The sequence below is a fragment of the Cyanistes caeruleus genome, chromosome 7 (assembly GCF_971803275.1).
Source record: "Cyanistes caeruleus chromosome 7, bCyaCae1.hap1.1, whole genome shotgun sequence".
Lineage (NCBI taxonomy): Eukaryota > Metazoa > Chordata > Aves > Passeriformes > Paridae > Cyanistes > Cyanistes caeruleus.
The window spans coordinates 5,140,041-5,158,721 of record NC_141707.1 but is presented as its reverse complement, the minus strand read 5'-3'; the positions used below and the strand labels follow the sequence as shown (position 1 = coordinate 5,158,721).

The following is an 18,681-nucleotide window of genomic DNA, read 5'->3' as shown; positions in this document are numbered from 1 at the left end:
AGGAGGGGGGTTACTATCTTTCCCTTACAACCCGATATCTTCCAAGCGCTAGACCCTGCTTCAACACCGTGTTTTGTGCAGAGACGCAGAGGAAGGAGCGCAGATCAGGCTGGAAAGGTCTCTGTGCTGAAGGCCCAGTTCCACAGCATTGTGGAGTTAAAGGTCTTGCTGAGCACCTTGAAGGCCTTGGATTTTGGAAGAGCCAAGCTGAGTATGCCCAGAACCCGGCTGTGAGGGATTCTGTGGCAAGCATGCACAGAGGGCAAAGGAGCTTGGAATGCCTGAGGCGTTCTAGAAAGAACAGCTTCCTGAAAGCACAGCAATGCTCCATCCCTGCACAGGATCAGGAAGAGGGCAGAACTGTTAGAGCCAGCAGAGAGATGGGGACTTCAGATGGCTCTTCTTTAGAATGCTGTTTATTCTATCGACTAGATTACAGCAGGGGGTCGTGGGTCAGCCTACAGCTGCTGGCTACAGGCAAGCCCTGAGTCCTGAAGCCCACTTAGTTCTGCTTACAGTGCATTATATCTCTTTCTTTTGCTGTGTGTATCATTGCATAACAACCAATCAGCATCATACACAATACCTTTACATATACATATATCCTATCAAAACTGCTGAAATTACCATATATGTTAGTGACTACCTAATCATTTGAGTTAGTAATTAGATGGTAAACTCTGAAAGTTGCTTTGCAGTGGAAAATTCTTTTTGCTTTGGTAAAAAACTTCTTTCTGTCTGCCTATGCTTTTTCACTTGGTAGAAAACATGCTTTGTTTGAAGGCCACTTAAAGCTGTTGGACTTCAGCCATAAAACCTCCTTCTAACTGACTAAACCTCTGTTCTAAACCTTCCAGCTTGACTAAAGCTTTGTTCTCTCGGTGGTTGCAGCAATAAGTGGCCCTACAAATGTCTTTTTATATATCCATGCTTGCTTTCATTTCTATAGAACCTTCTGTAAGCATTCATATCTGTGAAAGTTTTCTGTTAAATTCTCATCCTTCCTAACATCTCCCCTGGCCTGATGAACAACACAGATGCTAGAAATCGTCTGATTCATCATTTGTGCACACATTGAAGTATACATGTGTCACAATCTGCTCACACAGGCGGGCGTCGTGAGAGGTTCCTTTGATCTCAGAGTGCAAAAAGGACACCAAGGGATTTCAGTTTAAATCACAACAGCAATAATGCATCTTTATTTTGGTGCCAGCATCATGGGTTATGCAATAGATGAGAAGGAGAGAAAGAGAGAGAGAGAGAGGAATAAAGAGGCAAAGTAAAGAGAGAATACGGGGGGGAGGTATCGCTACCAATGGACAAGATGGGGTCGCCAGTGTCTTCTTCCTTTGGGAACTCTCTCTCCAAAAGCAACTTAGAAAAGTCACCTTTAGAGTCTCAAGTTCCAAGGTGAGGGCAGTTGGCCAAAAGGTGGGGAGATGTATAGGCTATTGTGGTGTGACCCGTTGCTGTGGGAAGCAGGTGTGAGGTACTGAACAGGCCCCGCTCCTCACAAGTCCCTGCTCAGCAGCAGGAACGAAGGCAGTGTACCGTGGCAGCACAGCAAACACCTGCAAACAATCACTCTTGTGCTGTAGGTCGAGCACCCCTTCAAACAATGGCTTAGCAAGCATCCACCTCAACCAGGCCAGAACCCCTGCACAAAGTCCCCTGGGCTCCTCAGGGTCTCGGTCTCTGTTCTTGCCGTGCTCGTGAGGCAAATGAGGGAAACTTCAGACCGTCTCTTACACCACCCCGTGACTCACGATCAGCGTCAAGAGGGCTCCTTTGTAGTGTTGTTACAAAGTCTTCATGTCTCCTCAAAGGCTGGTAGAGTACCCTGGAAAACAGAGACAGAAAATCAGGCAGAAAAAGAAAAGTAGGAAAAAGATAAGGGCAAGAAAAAGGGAAAGACAAAAGTAAAGAATCAATTTTCAATTAAAATAAACATTCAACTTCTTATTACAAAGAATAAGTAATTTCAATTAATCAAATAAAACCCAAATAAACAATTTCAGGCAATTTCTTTATCACGAGGGACAATTTCCTATTTTTACTTTTCCAAAATTTCAATTAAATCCTGCTGAAGCAACAGTTGCTTTACCTGAGTGAGGTTCATCCCAATAGAGGTAGGCAATAAATGGTGCATCAGTGTGTAAATGGACTGTAAAAGGTGGTAAGAAATAACTGGGACTATATAAGAAAAATCACCTCCTGCAATCTTAGTAAAATTACAAACACAAAAATTTGAATGATTTTTTTGTATTCACTACTAAGATTTCTAGAAGTACACTATCACAAGCAGTTCTCAAACATGCACATCCACGTCCTATATGGACAAGTAGTTTCAGAAGTCTCGGTACGATGGATTTCAGAGTTGCAGATATTTTGTTCCATGTCCAAACAAATATCTTGAGCTCTGGTTGCATTACTTTCACAGATAAACGTTTGTTGTTCCCGGAAAATGCAGTTTCCAAATTAACAGTGAATTAATTATTAATGAAGTTTCCAAACCAACAGTTTGCCACTTCTCACCAATTTGATGAGCCCATTCCTTGTGCTCCAAAGGATAGAGAGCAGCTCCATCATGATTCAGCCCTAATGCAATGACAGGGAATATTGAAAGCGCTGAAGCATTCCGTATAGTCAGTACAAAGGCTGTGGCTGTGTTTGTGCTGGGGTCACAGGTAAAATTTACTAGGTTCCACCAGGATTGGAATTCTTTTTCCAAATCAGTGGCATTGTCCCAAATTATTTGTTGACTTTCAGCAGGAAAAGTGCCTTCTTTGCCTTCTCTTACAATTGAGGCAGTAACTGACTGCATCCACAATTGAGCCTGAATGCAGCTAAGAAGCGACAAAGAGATGTTATTTTGTGTGGCACCGAGTGCATCAATTATCAATTTGTGATCATTTACATTTACCTTTTCCCAATTTGGTAATATGTTTGATAGTAACCACTGTTGGGTTCCCAAAGCCGATAAGGATGACTGCAGTGGTTGCTGTAATTTGGTTACATCCCCACTTGTGGTAGCCAGTTTGTTCATCTGCACTTCTGGATCAATACTATTCAAATTTCCCAGTCCTGTTCCCACAGCACAGGTTATGATCTTGTCATTCGTTTCTTAGAAGGATTACGCTTTCACAAGCAGGTGTCCACCTCTCAAAAGAAGTTTGCAAAAAAGGTGAACAAGCTGGCTGAACTTCTGAGACATTGTTTTGCATTAGCAATTTGACTTGGTTAAGAGACCACGCTGGATTAAACAATATTTGTTGTTGGCCAGTTTTTCTGATTATACATGGCCCGATTTCAAAATTTCTCGGGCTCAGTATAACCGGAGGTTGGGTGGTGGTAGGTGTAGGTGTTACAACATTGACATCAAGTTCTCCCCAGTATTTGGTATTGTTTTTCCCACACACGATTTGATGGGAAAATTGTACGACAGTCAGCTTTAGCCAACAATTCTGATTTTGAATTTCACAAAACAGAACATGGCCATGAGGTCCCGTGCCATAACTGTATACAGGTTCAATGAGGATTCAGCAATTAATTTTCAGGTTATTGTCACATCATCACCTTGCATTCCCATAAAGGGAGGGAAAACATTATGTTTGTCATCCAGCACTGGGGGGTGCTTACACCATGGTATGTGATTACTGCACTCAGTGCCACTGCATTCATTTTGAGTCTATGAATTAGACCTTTCAGACCTGACTGATGTGTCAGGTCATTTTGCCAATTACATGTTACAGAGGTTGATTTGGTTCAAGTGAAATGATACCAACAGTCAGTAGATTGGTTTTTACAAAGCTTTGTAATTTCCACCTTGTTGGTACAGGGGTCCAGGGTATAGTAATTAATATTTTTCTGATGACAACACGGTATGAGGGGGAATTATTTGTTCCATGACCACACTGCTGTGGCGCAGAGTTTTGCCATGATGTTGGGTGCAAATTGCTTGTCACATCTGATTCTAGAAAATTTCCAACGATTGCAACGGTGGAAGCTTTCTCATAAGGAGACTTTTCCATTTTTCTGCATCCTACCTTAATTTCTTCACCAATTGTTCCAGTTATCACTCTGGGCCAATCTTTTCGGTCCCAACCCCAGTCATTTTGACGGTATGTACCTCAAGAGTCGTGTAGTACTACGGTCACTAGGTTTGGGTGACGGCTTCTGGGGTAGGATCCTAGAACACATCAGGTGTACCTGATGGTAGCTTCAGACCACGGCCACTCAGCCGAGTTTTGGCCATGGTGTTGTGGTAAGATGCAGACAAGTATCTTACCATAGTAAGTACTTACTATTTAATACTAGTATTATCATGGTTTATCTGGTCTTCATGGCCCTCGGTGTTCTTCTGTGGAAAGTGAACACAACAGAGTCTGCCCCCAAAAGGCAGAAACTTAAAATGATGGAATTACCCAGCCTGTGTTGATCCAATGCTTTTGTCCCAGAGTGTCGGAGGGCACCCATGCATATTTATTTGGAGAGGTTTTTAGTACTAGTGGTACTTGCCCTACACTAGGAAGGTCCACCAGGGCAGGTTGTCCAGGGTAGTGTGCTGGATCCTTTGGGTCACTTGGTCCTCATAGAGTGGGAATTATGCTTGGGGCTTTTGGACAAAAGGCAGTGATTTTGGGACACCTGTTTAATCCCCATCTGTCATTTACATTTTTTACAGCTTCCCTTAGCCAAAGAGCCCAATTTCCCTCCTGTGGTTTAACGAGCCACTTCAGGAAACCATTGGTTCTTTCTACAATCCCGTTATCTTGAGGGCAGTAAGGGGTGTGAAAAGTCCGTTTTATTCTTTCACCATTTGCCCAATCCTGTACAATTTTGGCAGTGAAGTGGGACCCGTTATCAGATTGACTTTCTTGTGGTTTTGGGAAAATTCCAAACCACCCTTGCAATGCTTTGACAGTATTATCTCCTGTAGTTCTTTTCAAAGCTTGGGCTTGGATAATCTCCACTCCTACCAGCACAAAGTGTTTACCACCTGACTTCTTCAAGGGACAAATATAATCCACCTGCCACGCATCCCATAAGCCTTTACCCTTTCTTAAGTGCATAGGTCATCTTCTCAAGGATGGCTTTGCAGTCATCTGTGACATTGCTTGCAGGCTGATATGCAAGTTTTACACATTTCCTTGGTGACAGGCCAGCTGTCGGCAAGAGCTTCTTTGTAAAAATCTTTGGCAACTGAGTGCCGTCTTTTTACCTGCAGCCATTCCAAAAGGTGCTCCCAGTCCTCTGAAATTTGTTCTTCTCTCAGGCTGAAACATAAACTTTGAAGAATTTAAGATATTAGAAAAGCTAAAGCCTAAATTAAAATTAATCCTTACGTGCAACAAATGTATTTGTGGTTTTGTTTGTATGTTTCCACAGAAAAATTTGTCCTAAGACTGTGTGCTCTTAATTTTTGAGCAGGAGGAGCAGCGTAAGCTGCCGGTGGTCTGTGTTTTAAGCAGTGCCAGGAGCGCACTGGGAGTTAATAGTTTGTGTCTTGAGGTGAAAATGTGGTAACAACAGGATTGCTGGTTTGCTGTGTTTTGGGAGCCATGGAGGCTCCCATTTTGTTTGATTTGTGATTAAAAAGCGGCCTGGTAGGTCGCAGTTTGTGGTTTTGGTCACAGGTTCAGGGACAAGAAAGGTCCTGGCGAGAGCTGTAAAGGTTGATTTTGGGTCCCAGGAATTTATGCTGAAAGTGTGGAGTGACAAAGGTAGCAGGAAGCGGTATTAGCTGCTGGGGATTTGTGTGGCTAGGCGAGGGCCGAGGGGGGCTGGGCAGAGTGATTTGTGTCACAAGCTGAGAGAGGCTCAGCAGAGGTGATTTGCAGCAGCCGGTGCGCTGTTGGGCTGGTTGTTCTTGTAATATGTGTTAGTATAATTTGCGTTTTCTTGTACACATAGAAAATCAAGTATACAAACAGGTTTTCTGTGAAAAACAGAAGCAACTTGAGATTGAAAAAGCAGCTGCTGGAAAACCAGGAATTTGCAAGAAAATGACTCAGCAATTAAGGTAACATCGGGTAGAGGAGGGTCCACTCAAGCAAGATAAGTGCTCTACTGACTTGGTGATTGACGCTTGATGCTGACTTGATCTGATTTTCTTGGACCATGCATCTCAATGTCGGTTTCCCAAAAAAAACTACACAGACTAAAAAAAAAAACTTTACCACGATTCTACATCTCAAAGCCTGCTTCCCAATAAACCACTCAAACTTCATCACCTTCTCAGAAAACTCATCAGCAGTCCAGCAGCAGAAATAGGAATATGTAACAACACAAAAACAAAAAAAAGAAAAAGAAAGCAACTGGAACTGCATAGCCTCAAGCTGAAAAAACCTGTATAAAACACCGCTCTCCCAAAGACAAGTTGTGAACTTGTGGGAATCAGTGTGGCAGAGGCTGATTCAGAGTTCACCCATTGCCGATCCCGGGTTCGACGCTGACAGTGATTGTGGTTGTTTCCATAATTCGATTTTACAGATTTTTCAATAAAATCCTTATTGATAAAATGAGGCTGAATTTCATTTGTAACATTCTGAAATGGGAGAGGCTTGGAACCAGGAGAGGCTTGAGTGGCAGAGCCAGTAATGTGCGTAGCATGAGACATAAATTGCGTGTGTGTGCGTGCCCTGTAAGGCCAGAGGAAGTGCGTGTTTGAGACGTGCTATCAGCACAGGGCGAGTGGGGAATCCCAATCTGTGGTTTCGCTCTGGGCGACTGCAAGCAGCTAGAAAAGGACAGGGTGATTGGGGTGTGTGTTTGATTGTATGAAACCCCTTTAATAAAATCTCCCCGTCTCCCCGTGGTTGGGTTGTGATAAGCATTTTTGAGGAGATGCCACCATCTACTGACGGGAGTTAAACTGCTGACTGTTACCGTTTCTTAATTAAGCTTACATGCCTAGGAATCAGGGGCCTTGGAGAGCCATGGAGAAAGAATTTCTCTTTTCAAAGAAAGGTTGTGATTGTAACCCTTGGATTGTGTTTTGCTGTGTAGTCTGTCAAGAGCCTTGTCTCTGAAAGGTATTTAGGTGGAGGATCCCCAAGTGGGGACTCTGTTTCCTTTGTAACACAAAAGAGAATAAAGAAAATAAAGCCACCCAGATAGCGATAAAAATCTTACTAGGAACTGGTAAAGTAAGCCATGGCAGCAGTGAGATATTTGAGTTATTAGAGAATGGAATTTTGGGGACCCTAAAGAAACTAATTGACATTCTTAGGGTTGAGTGTGCTCAAGATAATTGGGTACCTGAATATTACGAAGTGAAACTCCAAAGTTGGGATAAAGAAACATTGTGAGAAAAAGAACTTCCAGGATGGGAGCAAATGAGAGTAAAGGAATTCCTAGGAGTAGTCCTTTGGGATGGCTTTTAACACATTGGAAAGAACTAGTGGGATATGTGATGCAGAAAGCAAGAGGGAGCTTGTTAAGTTCTGTACACAATGGTGGCCACTATATAGACTGGATGGTTTTAAAGGTAGCTAAAGACCTAGCTGAGGATGATTGTAGGACAACACAGGAGGATGTTAAGGATGTATTTCCCCTTCAAGATCCTGGCTGGAATCCCAATGAACAAGGGGGACTAAGACAGTTGCAAAGATATCAGAAATTAACAGTAAAAGGGCTGGAAAGAGCAATTCCCAGAACTATCAATTAATCAGCTCTATATGCTATTAAACAAAGTCCTTCTCAAACACCTTCTGAATTTTTAGATCAACTGCGCGATGCAATGTGGAAACATACCAGCCTGGAGCCAGGATGGAGTGAAGGAATGCAGTAGCTAATAAATTTGTTTTTACTACAATCCACAGAAGATATCAGGAGGAAGCTCCAGAAGATCAGAGTCCCAGAGAGCCAGAATCTGGAAACCCTGGTGGATGAAGCCTGGAGGGTCTTTAGCAATTGAGAAGAAGGATATAAACAGGGGATGAGAAAATTGGTGGCATTAGTGAAGGAGGGGGAGAAAGAAAAATGTCAGCGAGGTCCACCAAAACGAGGACCACCCCAACTGGGAAGGGATTAATGTGCATTTTGCAAGAGATTTGGACACTGGAAAAATCAGTGTCCAGAAGTAAGAAAAGGAGATGAGCAGAGAAAAGATGATCAGAAAGGAAAGGGGGAGGTTGCTCATGTAAAAGAAGACTGAAGAGGACCGGAGTGCCCTACCCCAGGTGACCCTCTGGTTATAGCTCCCAGTCGAGGGAATAAAGAAGAAGAAGTGGGATTTCTAAGAGATACAGGAGCAACATTTTCAGTGTTGAATAAGGTTCTAATACCTGTGATAGTAAAAGGTTTTAAAAGCTTAGAAAATTCAGAGACTTATAAAGAAAGGTAGGCTTGGCAAGCCCTGGGAAAAGTAGGCCCTGGGAAATGTTAGGCTAAAGATCATGTCAAAGTGCACGTGTGTAGTCAGTAGATGATAAATTGTTAGATGTGATTCGAAATAATTACTGTTTATAGAACAAGAGGAACAATGTTAGGAGGCTGGGGAGAATCACAAGAAATCCATGCCTGGGTAAAAACAATGCATGCAATAGAACAATGGAAGTTTAATAATTAAGATGTAAGTTATATAATGATAGAGTATAAAACATGTTAATTTCAAAACCAAGTCGGGTCAGCTTTGGGTATGTGTACCCCTGACACCCAGAGCTCTTCAATAAAGCACCTTCATATAATCATTCCGTGATTATGTGTGTTCCTGAATGCTAACAGCTCTGTTCCTCTCTTCCAGCCCTTGAATTATGGCACACAACATCAGCCCCACCATCAGAAGCCTGGCAATTCAAAAATTTTATATCCTCCAGGCAGTAGAGAGAACTCAATATTCCATCTTTGGAAACCTGCAAGATCAGCTCCACATGGCATAGAGGACACGGTCTCATCTCTCAGGCCTTGACTGGATGTGCTGCTGGAGCTCTGCTGAGAGCTGATCTGGGAGGCTCTGTCTGCTGGGGCCACCTGAGCCAGCCAGGATTTTATTTTTCTGCAAAATTGTTCTTTCCTTACTTTTGTTTTTGTTTACTATGTAAATATAGGATAGGTTCTAAATATAGACTCCCAAGAGCTTTCTTTTGCTGCCCAAGGTCTGCAGGATACCGGAGAAGAGAGGGAAAAGGGTGCTTGTGCTCAGCAACCTGCCAGAGTGTGCAGTGGTGCAGAGAAAATGGCCAGAAACCCCTTGGCCTTTGGTGGTTCTTCTGAAGGCACAAGCCCTGTCCCAGCCAGGAAGCGCCATCTGTGTCCTCGTGCCCGTGTGGTGCTGGCTGGGTTGCTGAGGGCTCCCAGGTGCCTCTTGATGCAGCTCCTCTGGAGCTCCTGTGGGGCTGCGGCGCTGCTGGCGGGCCACGCTGGGGGAGACCCTGAGGGAACAGGCTGCTGGGAGGCCATGAAGGGATGAGGGGCTGTGGAGGCCCTGACGGGACAAGGCCGTGGGAAGGCACAAGGGGGATGTGTGAGGGAGTGGGTGTCAGGAGACTCCAAGGGGACAGGAGGCCCCTGAGGGGCCGGGGTGGTGGGAAGAGCTGAGGAACTGGGTGTCAGAGGCCATAAGCAGCCCCCGGGCAGCCGCCTGGTTCCTGACACCCGGCTGTTCTGGCGCTTCCCCAAAATGTCTGCCAGGCCTGCAGCAGAAGCCCTTGGGGCTGGGACAGTACACCTCCAGGAGGGTGGGGTCAGCCCGAGGTGTGCTCAGCCTGGGCTGGCTGGGGACATGGAGGGCAGGGGGTGCTGCCAGGCCACGGCCACTGGGTGCCTGCCATAAGGGGCAGTGGGCAGAGGCAGGGCTGGCGGCCAGGCCGGGCCCTCGCGGCTGCCCAGGCCACGCTGCTGTGACCGAGGCCCCCCTGACACAGAGCTCGGGGCCCGCAGAGCTGCTGCCACCATGGGGAGGGCGGCGGTGTCTCCTCCAGCAGGGCTGCCCAGTGGCTGCTGCCCAAGCGGCTCTGGAGCCCACAGAAACAGCAGCAGAGTGTGCACAGGAACAGCAGCAGCCCCAGCGTCGGCACCTGCGAACTGAGGCGTCCGCAGCAGCCGGCTGCCAGACAGGGGGAGGCTGTGGGCACAGCTGCCTTTGGTTTGGCAAAAGGCCTCAGCAGAATTGGCCACAATGGCTTTCTCTTGACTTGCCAGCCTCACAGCAACGCTTGGCAGCTTCAGCTGCAGCCTGTGCCCGTGACTGACTTGGATGGCCGTGCTTGAGGGCGGGCTCGCCTTCCACACTCCGGTGTCCCAAGGCAGCGGCCTTGGTGCCATCGTGACACGGAGAGAGAGAGACTCAGGACATGAGAACACAGGAACAGCCTGTTTGGCTCATTCTTGAGTTTGCTGCTCCTGCCTAAAATAATCATCAGGAATATATGCTGATGTAAAGTTATAGCCGAACACCAAGGACTTTTTCTGTAGTGTCTAAACTAGTGTAGAACTAAAACCTTGTGTGACTGTTCAGAGACTCTAAAATGCAGGGTGAAAATGACAGCTTTGGTTTGTAAGAGTCCTAAAAATTTTGACATATGATTTTTCAAGTCAGGGATTTTAATTCCAATGTGGAAACTACAAAAATATTAAAATTTGTTTTCATTGGCAACCCCTTTGAAATGGCATCAGCACACCTACAGGTGTACTGGGGACAGTACTTGGCAATTCATGGCTTCAGTTGTGGGAGATAAATATTTTGTCTGGGTTCACCCTGAAGTTTAAAGTTTTCCCAGGGCTTTGATTGACTGGTCACTGCAGGTAACTTTAATAAATGCAAAAGGATGTGAGAGCACAATTTCTGGAGAATGTGCACTGGGGATAGAGAGAAAACCTTGAAAACAGTCAGCAGGCTCTGGAAAACTTAAAAAAAATTAAAATTACAAACATAATGTAAAAATAGATGTAGCTCTGTGACTGCTCAAGCAGGATTCTATGTCTGGAGGAAATGTTTGACTTGCATCAGCTGTAACACAGACAGACACGCAGCAACTGGGGCCTTGAACATTTGTGCTACTGCAAACCCCTTCCATGAAAAACATCATTCCAGGAAGGAGCAACATCATCTGACAGATAGCAAGAGTGGCCAGCAATAGCTCCAGGAGCTCCTGCCAAGACCCCTACAGGAAGGAGCCCAGCCCCCAATGCACGTGGGCTTTGGCTTTGGCCCTCTGGCACAGAAACCCCCCAGGGGCACAGGTCTCTGGGGCAGGAGAAGGGCACCAGCACTGCCAGGGCTCGGCTGGGGTGGCAGGTCTGCCTCGGTGGGGACTCTGCCACACCTGCTGATTTCAGTGCTGCCAGGCCCCTGTACAGATTCTGTGCAAGGCCCCGTGCCCTTCCTGCTGCGCCTGCGTCGGCAGCCCTGGGGGCTCCTTCTGCTGCCCTGAGCCTGCAGAGCAGGGCAGTGTTTGCTGATGGTTTGAGGTGTTCCTAAAGATCCTGTCTTAGACACTTTGGGCAAGGGACTCCTTCCAACGTAGGCCACGCTGGGGGGATGGGGCAGAACCAGGAAGGTGGCAGGGCGTGCAAGGGCCGTTAGTGACACGGTGCAGCCTGGTAACCGTGGAATGGAACGGTGGAATGGACAAGAGCTGGCGGTGACAAGACCACACCAGAGTGCCTGGTGCATGCGACGGGACAGGACACGCCAGAGCGGTGCTGTGAGGAGCCCCCACACAGCCCACTCATTAGTGCCTGACCCGGAGCTTTTCCAAGGCGTAATTCCTACAGCTCACATTGTGAGCAGACTGTGGGAATTGGTGAGCCGGAGCTTCCCGATAACATCTGTTTAGAAGGTGCTCCCAAGGCCCGATTTTGTCATGGCGGGCAGATTCTTCAGGCTATTCAGGGTGTTCCGACGGAATAGAAGCACAGACCGTGGAGCTGCCCCAGCAGAACACCCTGAAGAGCCGGAGCAGTTCCAGCAAGGGCAGGATGGTGAGTGGCAGAGCTGGGCCGCAGGGCTGAAGCTGCAGCCAGCTGGGCCCTGCACCACCCCACCCCATCCCATCCCATCCCATCCCATCCCATCCCATCCCATCCCATCCCATCCCATCCCATCCCATCCCATCCCATCCCATCCCATCCCATGTGGACATGCCCAAGGACAGGACAGAAGAAGGGCTGGGGCTGACTCCCGCCAGTGACCGTGCTCCATCCCCTGAGCCACCCCAGGGCTGTCCCTGCCTGGGGAGTGCAAGGCTGGGCTGTGTTCTCCGGCCTCTCCCGCAGTCCCTCAGCTCTGGCTGCTCTTTTCCAGATGCAGCCATGGACAAGAGACAAGAGCAGGAGCCTGCCCAGGGCCGCTTCCGCAAAACGCTGAAGGTACCTGCAGCCATCCCCACCTGGGCTGGGCCTGCTGTCACTGCTCGGCCCAGCTCTGCACTTGCAGCACTCCATGGAACATGCCTCTCTTCCCTGTCCTTTCTTCATTCTGCACAGAGGTTCCGCCAGTTCCTGCCAAGTCGGCATAGAAAGATCAGCCCGCTAGGAACTGAGGGCACAGCTGAGCCTGACTCTGGGCTGGAGGAGCTCCAGGCAGAGCCTGATGTCAGCCCAGATTCAGCTGCGCCCTCACAAGACTCGGACGCTGTGGTGAGTGATGACAGGGCAAACTCTGATGTGGTACTGATTGAGGACATGGCCATTCCAAACCCCAGAGAGACTCAGGGCATCACAAATACTGACACTGTGCCCCCTCCCACCATGAGTCATGCACCTAATATGGATTTTTTGGAAAGGGGACTGTTCCTTCTGACCAGCAGGTAGCCAGCCAGGGGCCGGAACTGGAGGTCTCCCAGGATCCTGTGCCCCTTCAAGCCACATCCACAGGGCCCCCTCAGCCTTTGAGGCCAGCAGAGTGTGATGGGACGGTAAGCACTTCTTGGGAGAAGCTGGGGAAGTTGCTGCCTTGGACAGCACTCCAAGTCTTCCCCATTCCTACTCTAGGTGCCAGCTATTGTACGGAGCATCCACCAGCATCTAATGTGCTCCGTTACGGTGGATGCCAGGCTGCCAACTAACATGGTGAAGCTGGCTGAAGAACACCCGGACGATGTGGTGCTGACCCTCCTGCGCTGTGCCCCATCGTGTGACAGGTATGGGGCCCACGTGCCTTGAGAGCTCAGGGCTCAGCGGCCTTTAGGGCCCATCACCCTGCACAGCCGGTCCAATGGGCTCTGCCCAACAGGCAGAGAGGCCCAGGAGCCTCGGGCCCCTCTGTTTCCTGAGGCTGCTGCCAGTGCTCCCTCCCTGCCCCTCAGGGCACTGGGGCTCTGTCACCTGGGACCCCACAGCTACACAGGGCATGGCTCTGTGACTGAGACACCCCTGACACAGAGCTCTGATCCCACAGAGCTGCTGCCATAATGTGGCAAGCCATAGCCTCATCAGGACCAGCAATGGAGAAGGTGCTGCCAACTCTGCTCCATGTGATGGAGAACTGGCCCCTTTGCAGCATCTGCACCTCTGATGAGGACAACAAGGACGTTTTTGCTCTGGCTGTGAGTTTCTGGAACTGGCCTTGCCTGTCCCCTAGGTTGCTTCTCCAGCAGCTCTTCATCCTCTCCTTGCCTCAGGCTGGGCTGAAACCTGGGCTAGGGGCAGGCTCAGGGGGCACCGGGCCCGCTGCTCCCCGTGCATCTCCCCTCGGGCCCTACCCCATGGACGCCTTAGCACTGAGCGCTGTCTTGGTGTGATTCTTTTGCAGGCAACTCTGGTGCTCTGGGTGATTATGCAAGTGCCTCAGAGCCATGAGGCCATGATGCATTATTCCGACTCTCTCTTTGCGGCTCTGCTGTTGCACGTTTTCACCACCACACAGCTGATGCCAGCAGAAGTTGATAACTTCTGGAGAGAATGCCAGGAGCAACACCGCCTTCCCGGAAAACCCAACAGGTGCCAGTCCTCCTGTCCTTCCCATGCCCTTGTGGCTGACACCAGTGCACCCAATGTGACCTGGCCTTTGCTCTGCACACAGCTTTGCAGTGCAGGCCACGAAGGCTCTGCTCTGCTTTCTGCACTATGACAACGAGTTGATGGCCATGGAGCGCAAGTGTGGCTGGGAAACGCTGCTCCATGCTGACACCCAGCACTATGCCGTGGGTCTGTTGGCCAGGTGAGACCCCTTCTCGCCACTGCCTCTGAAATGTGTGCCCTGTGCCCCCCAGGGTGCCCTACCACAGTCCCTGTGGTCCTGGCCAGAGGGCTTTGCCATTGAGGGATGGCTGAGCAGACTAGAGAAGTCTGAGAGGAGGGTTAGCCCAGAAGGAGCCCCATGGTCCCAAAGCACCCATGGTCCCCCCAGGGATGCTGGGGAAAGGCCAGATCTCCATGAGTCATCCCTGGGAGAGGTTTGGCCTCCCCCCACCCCCCACCTCTGTGTCTTGGTGCCATTTCCCCCCTTCCAGGGTGATGCGCCGTGACTTGACGCCCTTGTGTTACCATGTGGCACACAAATTTGTCCGGAGGCTCATCAGGGAGGAGGCACCTTGGGATCTGTCCTCCCTGGCATTCCTTGTGGAGGTGAGCCCCATGGCCAGCACTACCTCACTGAGCTGCCTGCCAGCCCTGTCCCCTTGCATAGCCACAGCTGCCTGGGACGGTGCCCGCGCCCTGTGCTGCTGCCTGGGCCCAGCCCTGTGCAGTTCCAGGCTCCTGCCAGCCGGCTCCTCTGTCACTGCCCTGTGCCTTTCAGGTCCTGGATTGCCTGAACTTGAGTGACTGTGGGTACTGTGTCCTTGAGATCACATCAAAGCACCTGCAGAGCGAGTGCAGGCAGAGGCGTCGCCTGGCGCTCAGAGGCCTCGTGGTGCTCAGCCAGGAACCCTCGATGGTGAGAACGGGGCAGCGGCTGAAGCTGTGCTGGGCAAAGCAGCCCCTTGGGCTGGCTGGGCTTCAGGAGCTGAGGCAGCTGCTCCCAGCCCTCCTGCCTCACCTGCCTCAGTGCTTTGGGACAGGCCTTTGGCCTCTGGGCCCGGCAGCAGCAGGGTGGGGTTGCAGTGCCAGGGCGGTCTTGGCGCTGCAGCCGTTCAGGGCTTCCCAGCACAGCCTTGTGTTCCACACAGGCCACACCTATACGCCGCCTGTGTCAAAGCTTCCTGCAGCTGCTGAGTGACGCAGACGGGGAAGTGGTCGGCATGTCTCTGTCTGTGCTCACAAATGTGCTGAAGAGAAGAAGTCTTCATTTATCAAGGACTGCTGCCCCCAAGCTTGCTGAGCCACTTGTGCTCCTCTTTGACCATGTAAGGCTCTGTGCCCCGGCCACAGGCACTGGCTACTGCCCACACAAACTTTGGGCCTGTGGATTTTCAGGCCTTTGCCCAGATGGGCTGGAGAAGGTGGCGCTGAGATCTTTTCCTCCTTCCTTCCTCCAGGACAAAAGCCACGTGCAGGTGCTCTCCATTCACCTCTTCCGCAATACGATGAACCTGGTACTGGAAGAGGGAAAAACTGCAGTGGAGGGAATTGTGAAGCAGAGCCTGCTCCCGCTCATTTTGCACTGCCACGACGACAACCAGCGCGTGGCTGATGTGAGCTTTTGTGTGATGCTGGTGGACCACTGGGAGGCGGCTGGGCTGCCTCCTGCCCTGCTGCCTCCCAGGCTGCGGCCTCCTCCTGGCCTTGGCACAGGGATGCAACTCCTGTGCCCTGGGCAGCAATGGCATCTCTGCATCTCTCCAGGCCTCCCGGGAAACGCTGCACTGTGCTGCCACCTTCTTAAAGAACACAGAGCTCCTGTGTGTGCTGCCAACAGAGGATCTGTCGAAGATCACCGAATGTGTGGTAAAGGACGGCCTGGAAACCCCAGCCTCAGCCTGGAGAAGCTCCCTGTCCCCGGGGCTCAGTGTGTGGGGCTGGCAGCTGTGGCCCAGTGCTGCACCCATGGGAGCCAGCCTGTGCCTCACACGCTGCTCCCTTCCCTGGGACACACGGGTTCCTCTCCAGGCTCCTGTGGCCCTGAGCCGGGTGCCGATGGAGCCCCAGCCCAGTGGGGCTGCTGCCCGGTGCCTCAGGGCTGGGCGGGCACGGGAGGCCGGGGCTGGCCGCAGGCAGCGCCCGGCCGAGAGGCAGAGCCCGCACCGACCCTTCCCTCCTGCCGCTCTCTGCAGCTGGCACAAGACGAGAGCCGAGCGGCCGAGTACCTGAGCCGGGCTCTGCCATACCTGGACAGCCCACAGGAGTCCCTGCGAGAGGCGGCCGTCAGCTTCATCGGTGAGCCACGAGCCCGGGCTGGCTCCCGGCCCCGCCGCAGCTCGGCCCCGGCCCCGGCTGCTGCTGTCCCGGCAGCGGCACCCGGGCCCGGCGCCCTGGAGCCCCGGCTGCCCTCGGGGCTGCTGCCGGCCTCTGGCAGCCGTGCCCTTGGGCTGAGTCAGGATGCGGCAAGGGCTGGGGCTGAGCCCTGCCGGGGCGGGAGGCCGTGTGGCCCCAGGGCTGGCAGCGCCGCTAGCAGGGAGCTGTGATGCCGGGGCCCTGACAGGCTTTATGTTCCCAGGGATGGCCAGGATGTTCATGAACAAGGGCGCACAAGGAAGAGCTGCAGACCCTCAGTGAGGGTGAGTGAGAGCAGCGGGCTGGCACTGGGGGCTGGCAGGGGGCAGTTGCAATGCCTGGGATGGGAGCTGCAATCCCTGGCCCAGCTGCAGAGTGCTTCGTTCCCTGTCTGGGTGAGGGCAGTGTGGGCAGAGAGCAGAGAGATTTCAGGGACAGGGGTGGGAGTTGTGGCCAGCACCTTCTGGCTGATCCTTTTGTCTAGTTCTCTCTTGTGGCCATTGCAAGAGCCAGGTGGAATGTCCTTGGCAGGAATGTCTCCTAGGATCCCTGCAGATGCATGCCCTGACCGTGCCTCTTGTCCTCTCTCTTCCAGCCACTGAAGCCCCGACAAAGACACCACTCCATCCCACAGGAATCTGAATATCCAAGCTTAGTTTGCCAGTGAACAAGTGTCCCAAGAACAGTAGCAGGAGACACTGAAGAGGACACCACCTCCCAGTGCCACTGGAGATCCAGGCACAGCTGACAACTGGCACAGCTGAGCCTGTGGGATTTTCACGGGGCTTCAGCCCTCTCCCAGCCTGTAGATAGCTCCCTCCAGCCCTCAGACTGTGCCCATCCCCTTTTTTCCCTCTATTCTTCCTCCCTTTTGACAGCTCCTTACCTCCAACCCTCAGTCCATGCCCATCCCCTTCTTTCCCTTTCCAGCTCATCCCTTTGCTTCACCTTGCATTAATAAACAGTTTGCCTTTTTCACTTAACCTGCATCTGTCTGGAGTTGAAGGGACACAAATCCAGAGCACTGTGACACACAGGCCCCTCCTGCCGTTCTCTCCTGCACCGTGTTTTGTGCAGAGACGCAGAGGAAGGAGCGCAGATCAGGCTGGAAAGGTCCCTGTGCTGAAGGCCCGGCTCCACAGCATTGTGGAGTTCAAGGTGTTACTGAAGGCCAGTAGTGGGACAAGGAGCCTGGGTGTGTCAGGGACCAAAGTTGTGTCTAAGGCCCTGCCGTGTTCTGTCCTCTGTTGTGCACGTCAACATGATGGCGAAGAACAGACTTTGAAGGAAACCTTATGGGTTAACTGCTGGGAATTTGACCCTTAAGAGGAACAATGGATTGATCAATTGATGGGAAGTTAACCTGTGAAAGAGGAACAGTATCAATGAGGCTGTTATTGGCATGGTGACCTTACCTCATGTACTGGCCAAGGGTGAGATGACATGGTGACTGGGAAAATTCCACTCCAGGGGAGAAGATAGGAGGCTTGGTTCTGCAGAGGAGAGGCAAGAAGGACAAAATGCACGCCTTTTGATGCAGGGCATGTCCTGAAGGTGCATGGCCTGCCTGCCCCTCCCATTGGAACACCATGCTCCATCTCCTGCCGCTGCCCAGTGGCTTTTCCGCAATCCAGGGGTTGGTAAGTATTATTTGCAACAGCAACTAATAAAATAAGAGTTGCTTTGCAATTTTGTGCACGGGCATCTTCCAGCACCCATGATGTTCTTGGCAATGAGGATGGGATGCCCAGAGCACAAAAACCCATGGTGTTTGGAGCACGTGTGAGTGAAAAATGGACACATGTTTGAGTGTGGGTAAGAGAAGAGGGACAGGGTTTGGGCAGTGGAGCGTATGGTTGTGTAATATATGTTGGGATAATTTGTGTTTTATTGTACACATAGAAAATCAAGAATAAAAGCATGTTTTATGTAAAACAAAAACCACAAGCAACTTAAGATTGCAAAAGCAGCTGCTGGAAATCCAGGAATTTGCAAGAGAATGACCCAGAAATTAAGATAATACTTATCTTATCATAAGAGATAATGAGAAGAGCTGGGCCAGCCCAAGCAAAATAAGTGCTCTAAGGACCTGGTGATTAACGCCTGATACCGACCTGATGTGATTCTCCAGGACCATACATCTCTGTGTCGGTTTCCCAAAAAAAACTACACAGACTTAAAAAAAAGCTCACCACGATTCTACATCTCAAAGCCTTCTTCCTGAAAAACCACTCAAACATCATCTCCTTCTCAGAAAACTCATCAGCAGTCCAGCAGCAGAAATAGGAATATGTAACAACACAAGAAAAAGAAAGAAACTGAAACTGCATAGCCTCAAGCTGAAAAAACCTGTATAAAACACCGCTCTCCCAAAGACAAGTTGTGAACTTGTGGGAATCAGTGTGGCAGAGGCTGATTCAGAGT

The 18,681-nt window shown here is 50.4% G+C and overlaps 1 protein-coding gene and 1 long non-coding RNA gene across 5 annotated transcripts; one reads left to right on the top strand and one right to left on the bottom strand.

Moving 5' to 3' along the window:
• Window positions 1-1,170: 1,170 nt before the first annotated feature.
• LOC147652126 (uncharacterized) lies at window positions 1,171-9,581 on the bottom strand. Its single transcript, XR_015288928.1, has 2 exons — window positions 4,305-9,581; window positions 1,171-1,840 (listed from the first exon to the last, which is right to left on the bottom strand). It is a non-coding gene; the product is annotated as an uncharacterized LOC147652126 (long non-coding RNA).
• LOC147652125 (maestro heat-like repeat-containing protein family member 7) lies at window positions 9,575-17,240 on the top strand. 4 transcript variants are annotated; one of them, XM_086896653.1, is made up of 16 exons: window positions 9,575-11,925; window positions 12,248-12,312; window positions 12,430-12,582; window positions 12,753-12,860; window positions 12,937-13,085; window positions 13,343-13,490; window positions 13,811-13,884; window positions 13,967-14,104; window positions 14,397-14,511; window positions 14,684-14,821; window positions 15,054-15,230; window positions 15,363-15,518; window positions 15,670-15,771; window positions 16,098-16,200; window positions 16,481-16,541; window positions 16,853-17,240. In XM_086896653.1, the coding sequence occupies exons 1-15, from the start codon at window positions 11,808-11,810 to the stop codon at window positions 16,537-16,539; spliced, it is 1,803 nt and encodes a 600-aa protein (XP_086752779.1). In that variant the 5' UTR covers window positions 9,575-11,807; the 3' UTR covers window positions 16,540-16,541; window positions 16,853-17,240. The 4 variants fall into 4 exon arrangements, with proteins under 4 accessions (XP_086752779.1, XP_086752777.1, XP_086752778.1 ...); XM_086896651.1 differs by having other exon boundaries at window positions 13,697-13,884; XM_086896652.1 differs by having other exon boundaries at window positions 12,750-12,860.
• The last annotated feature ends 1,441 nt before the right edge of the window (window positions 17,241-18,681 follow it).

Excerpts from the sequence above, each read along its gene's own strand:
- LOC147652125 (XM_086896650.1), top strand. The coding sequence starts at position 11,808 with ATGGCGGGCAGATTCTTCAGGCTATTCAGGGTGTTCCGACGGAATAGA. Across the intron at positions 12,583-12,749 it reads CACAAGACTCGGACGCTGTG|CAGGTAGCCAGCCAGGGGCC; the intron begins GTGAGTGATGAC and ends CCTTCTGACCAG. Across the intron at positions 16,201-16,480 it reads GGCGGCCGTCAGCTTCATCG|GGATGGCCAGGATGTTCATG; the intron begins GTGAGCCACGAG and ends TTATGTTCCCAG.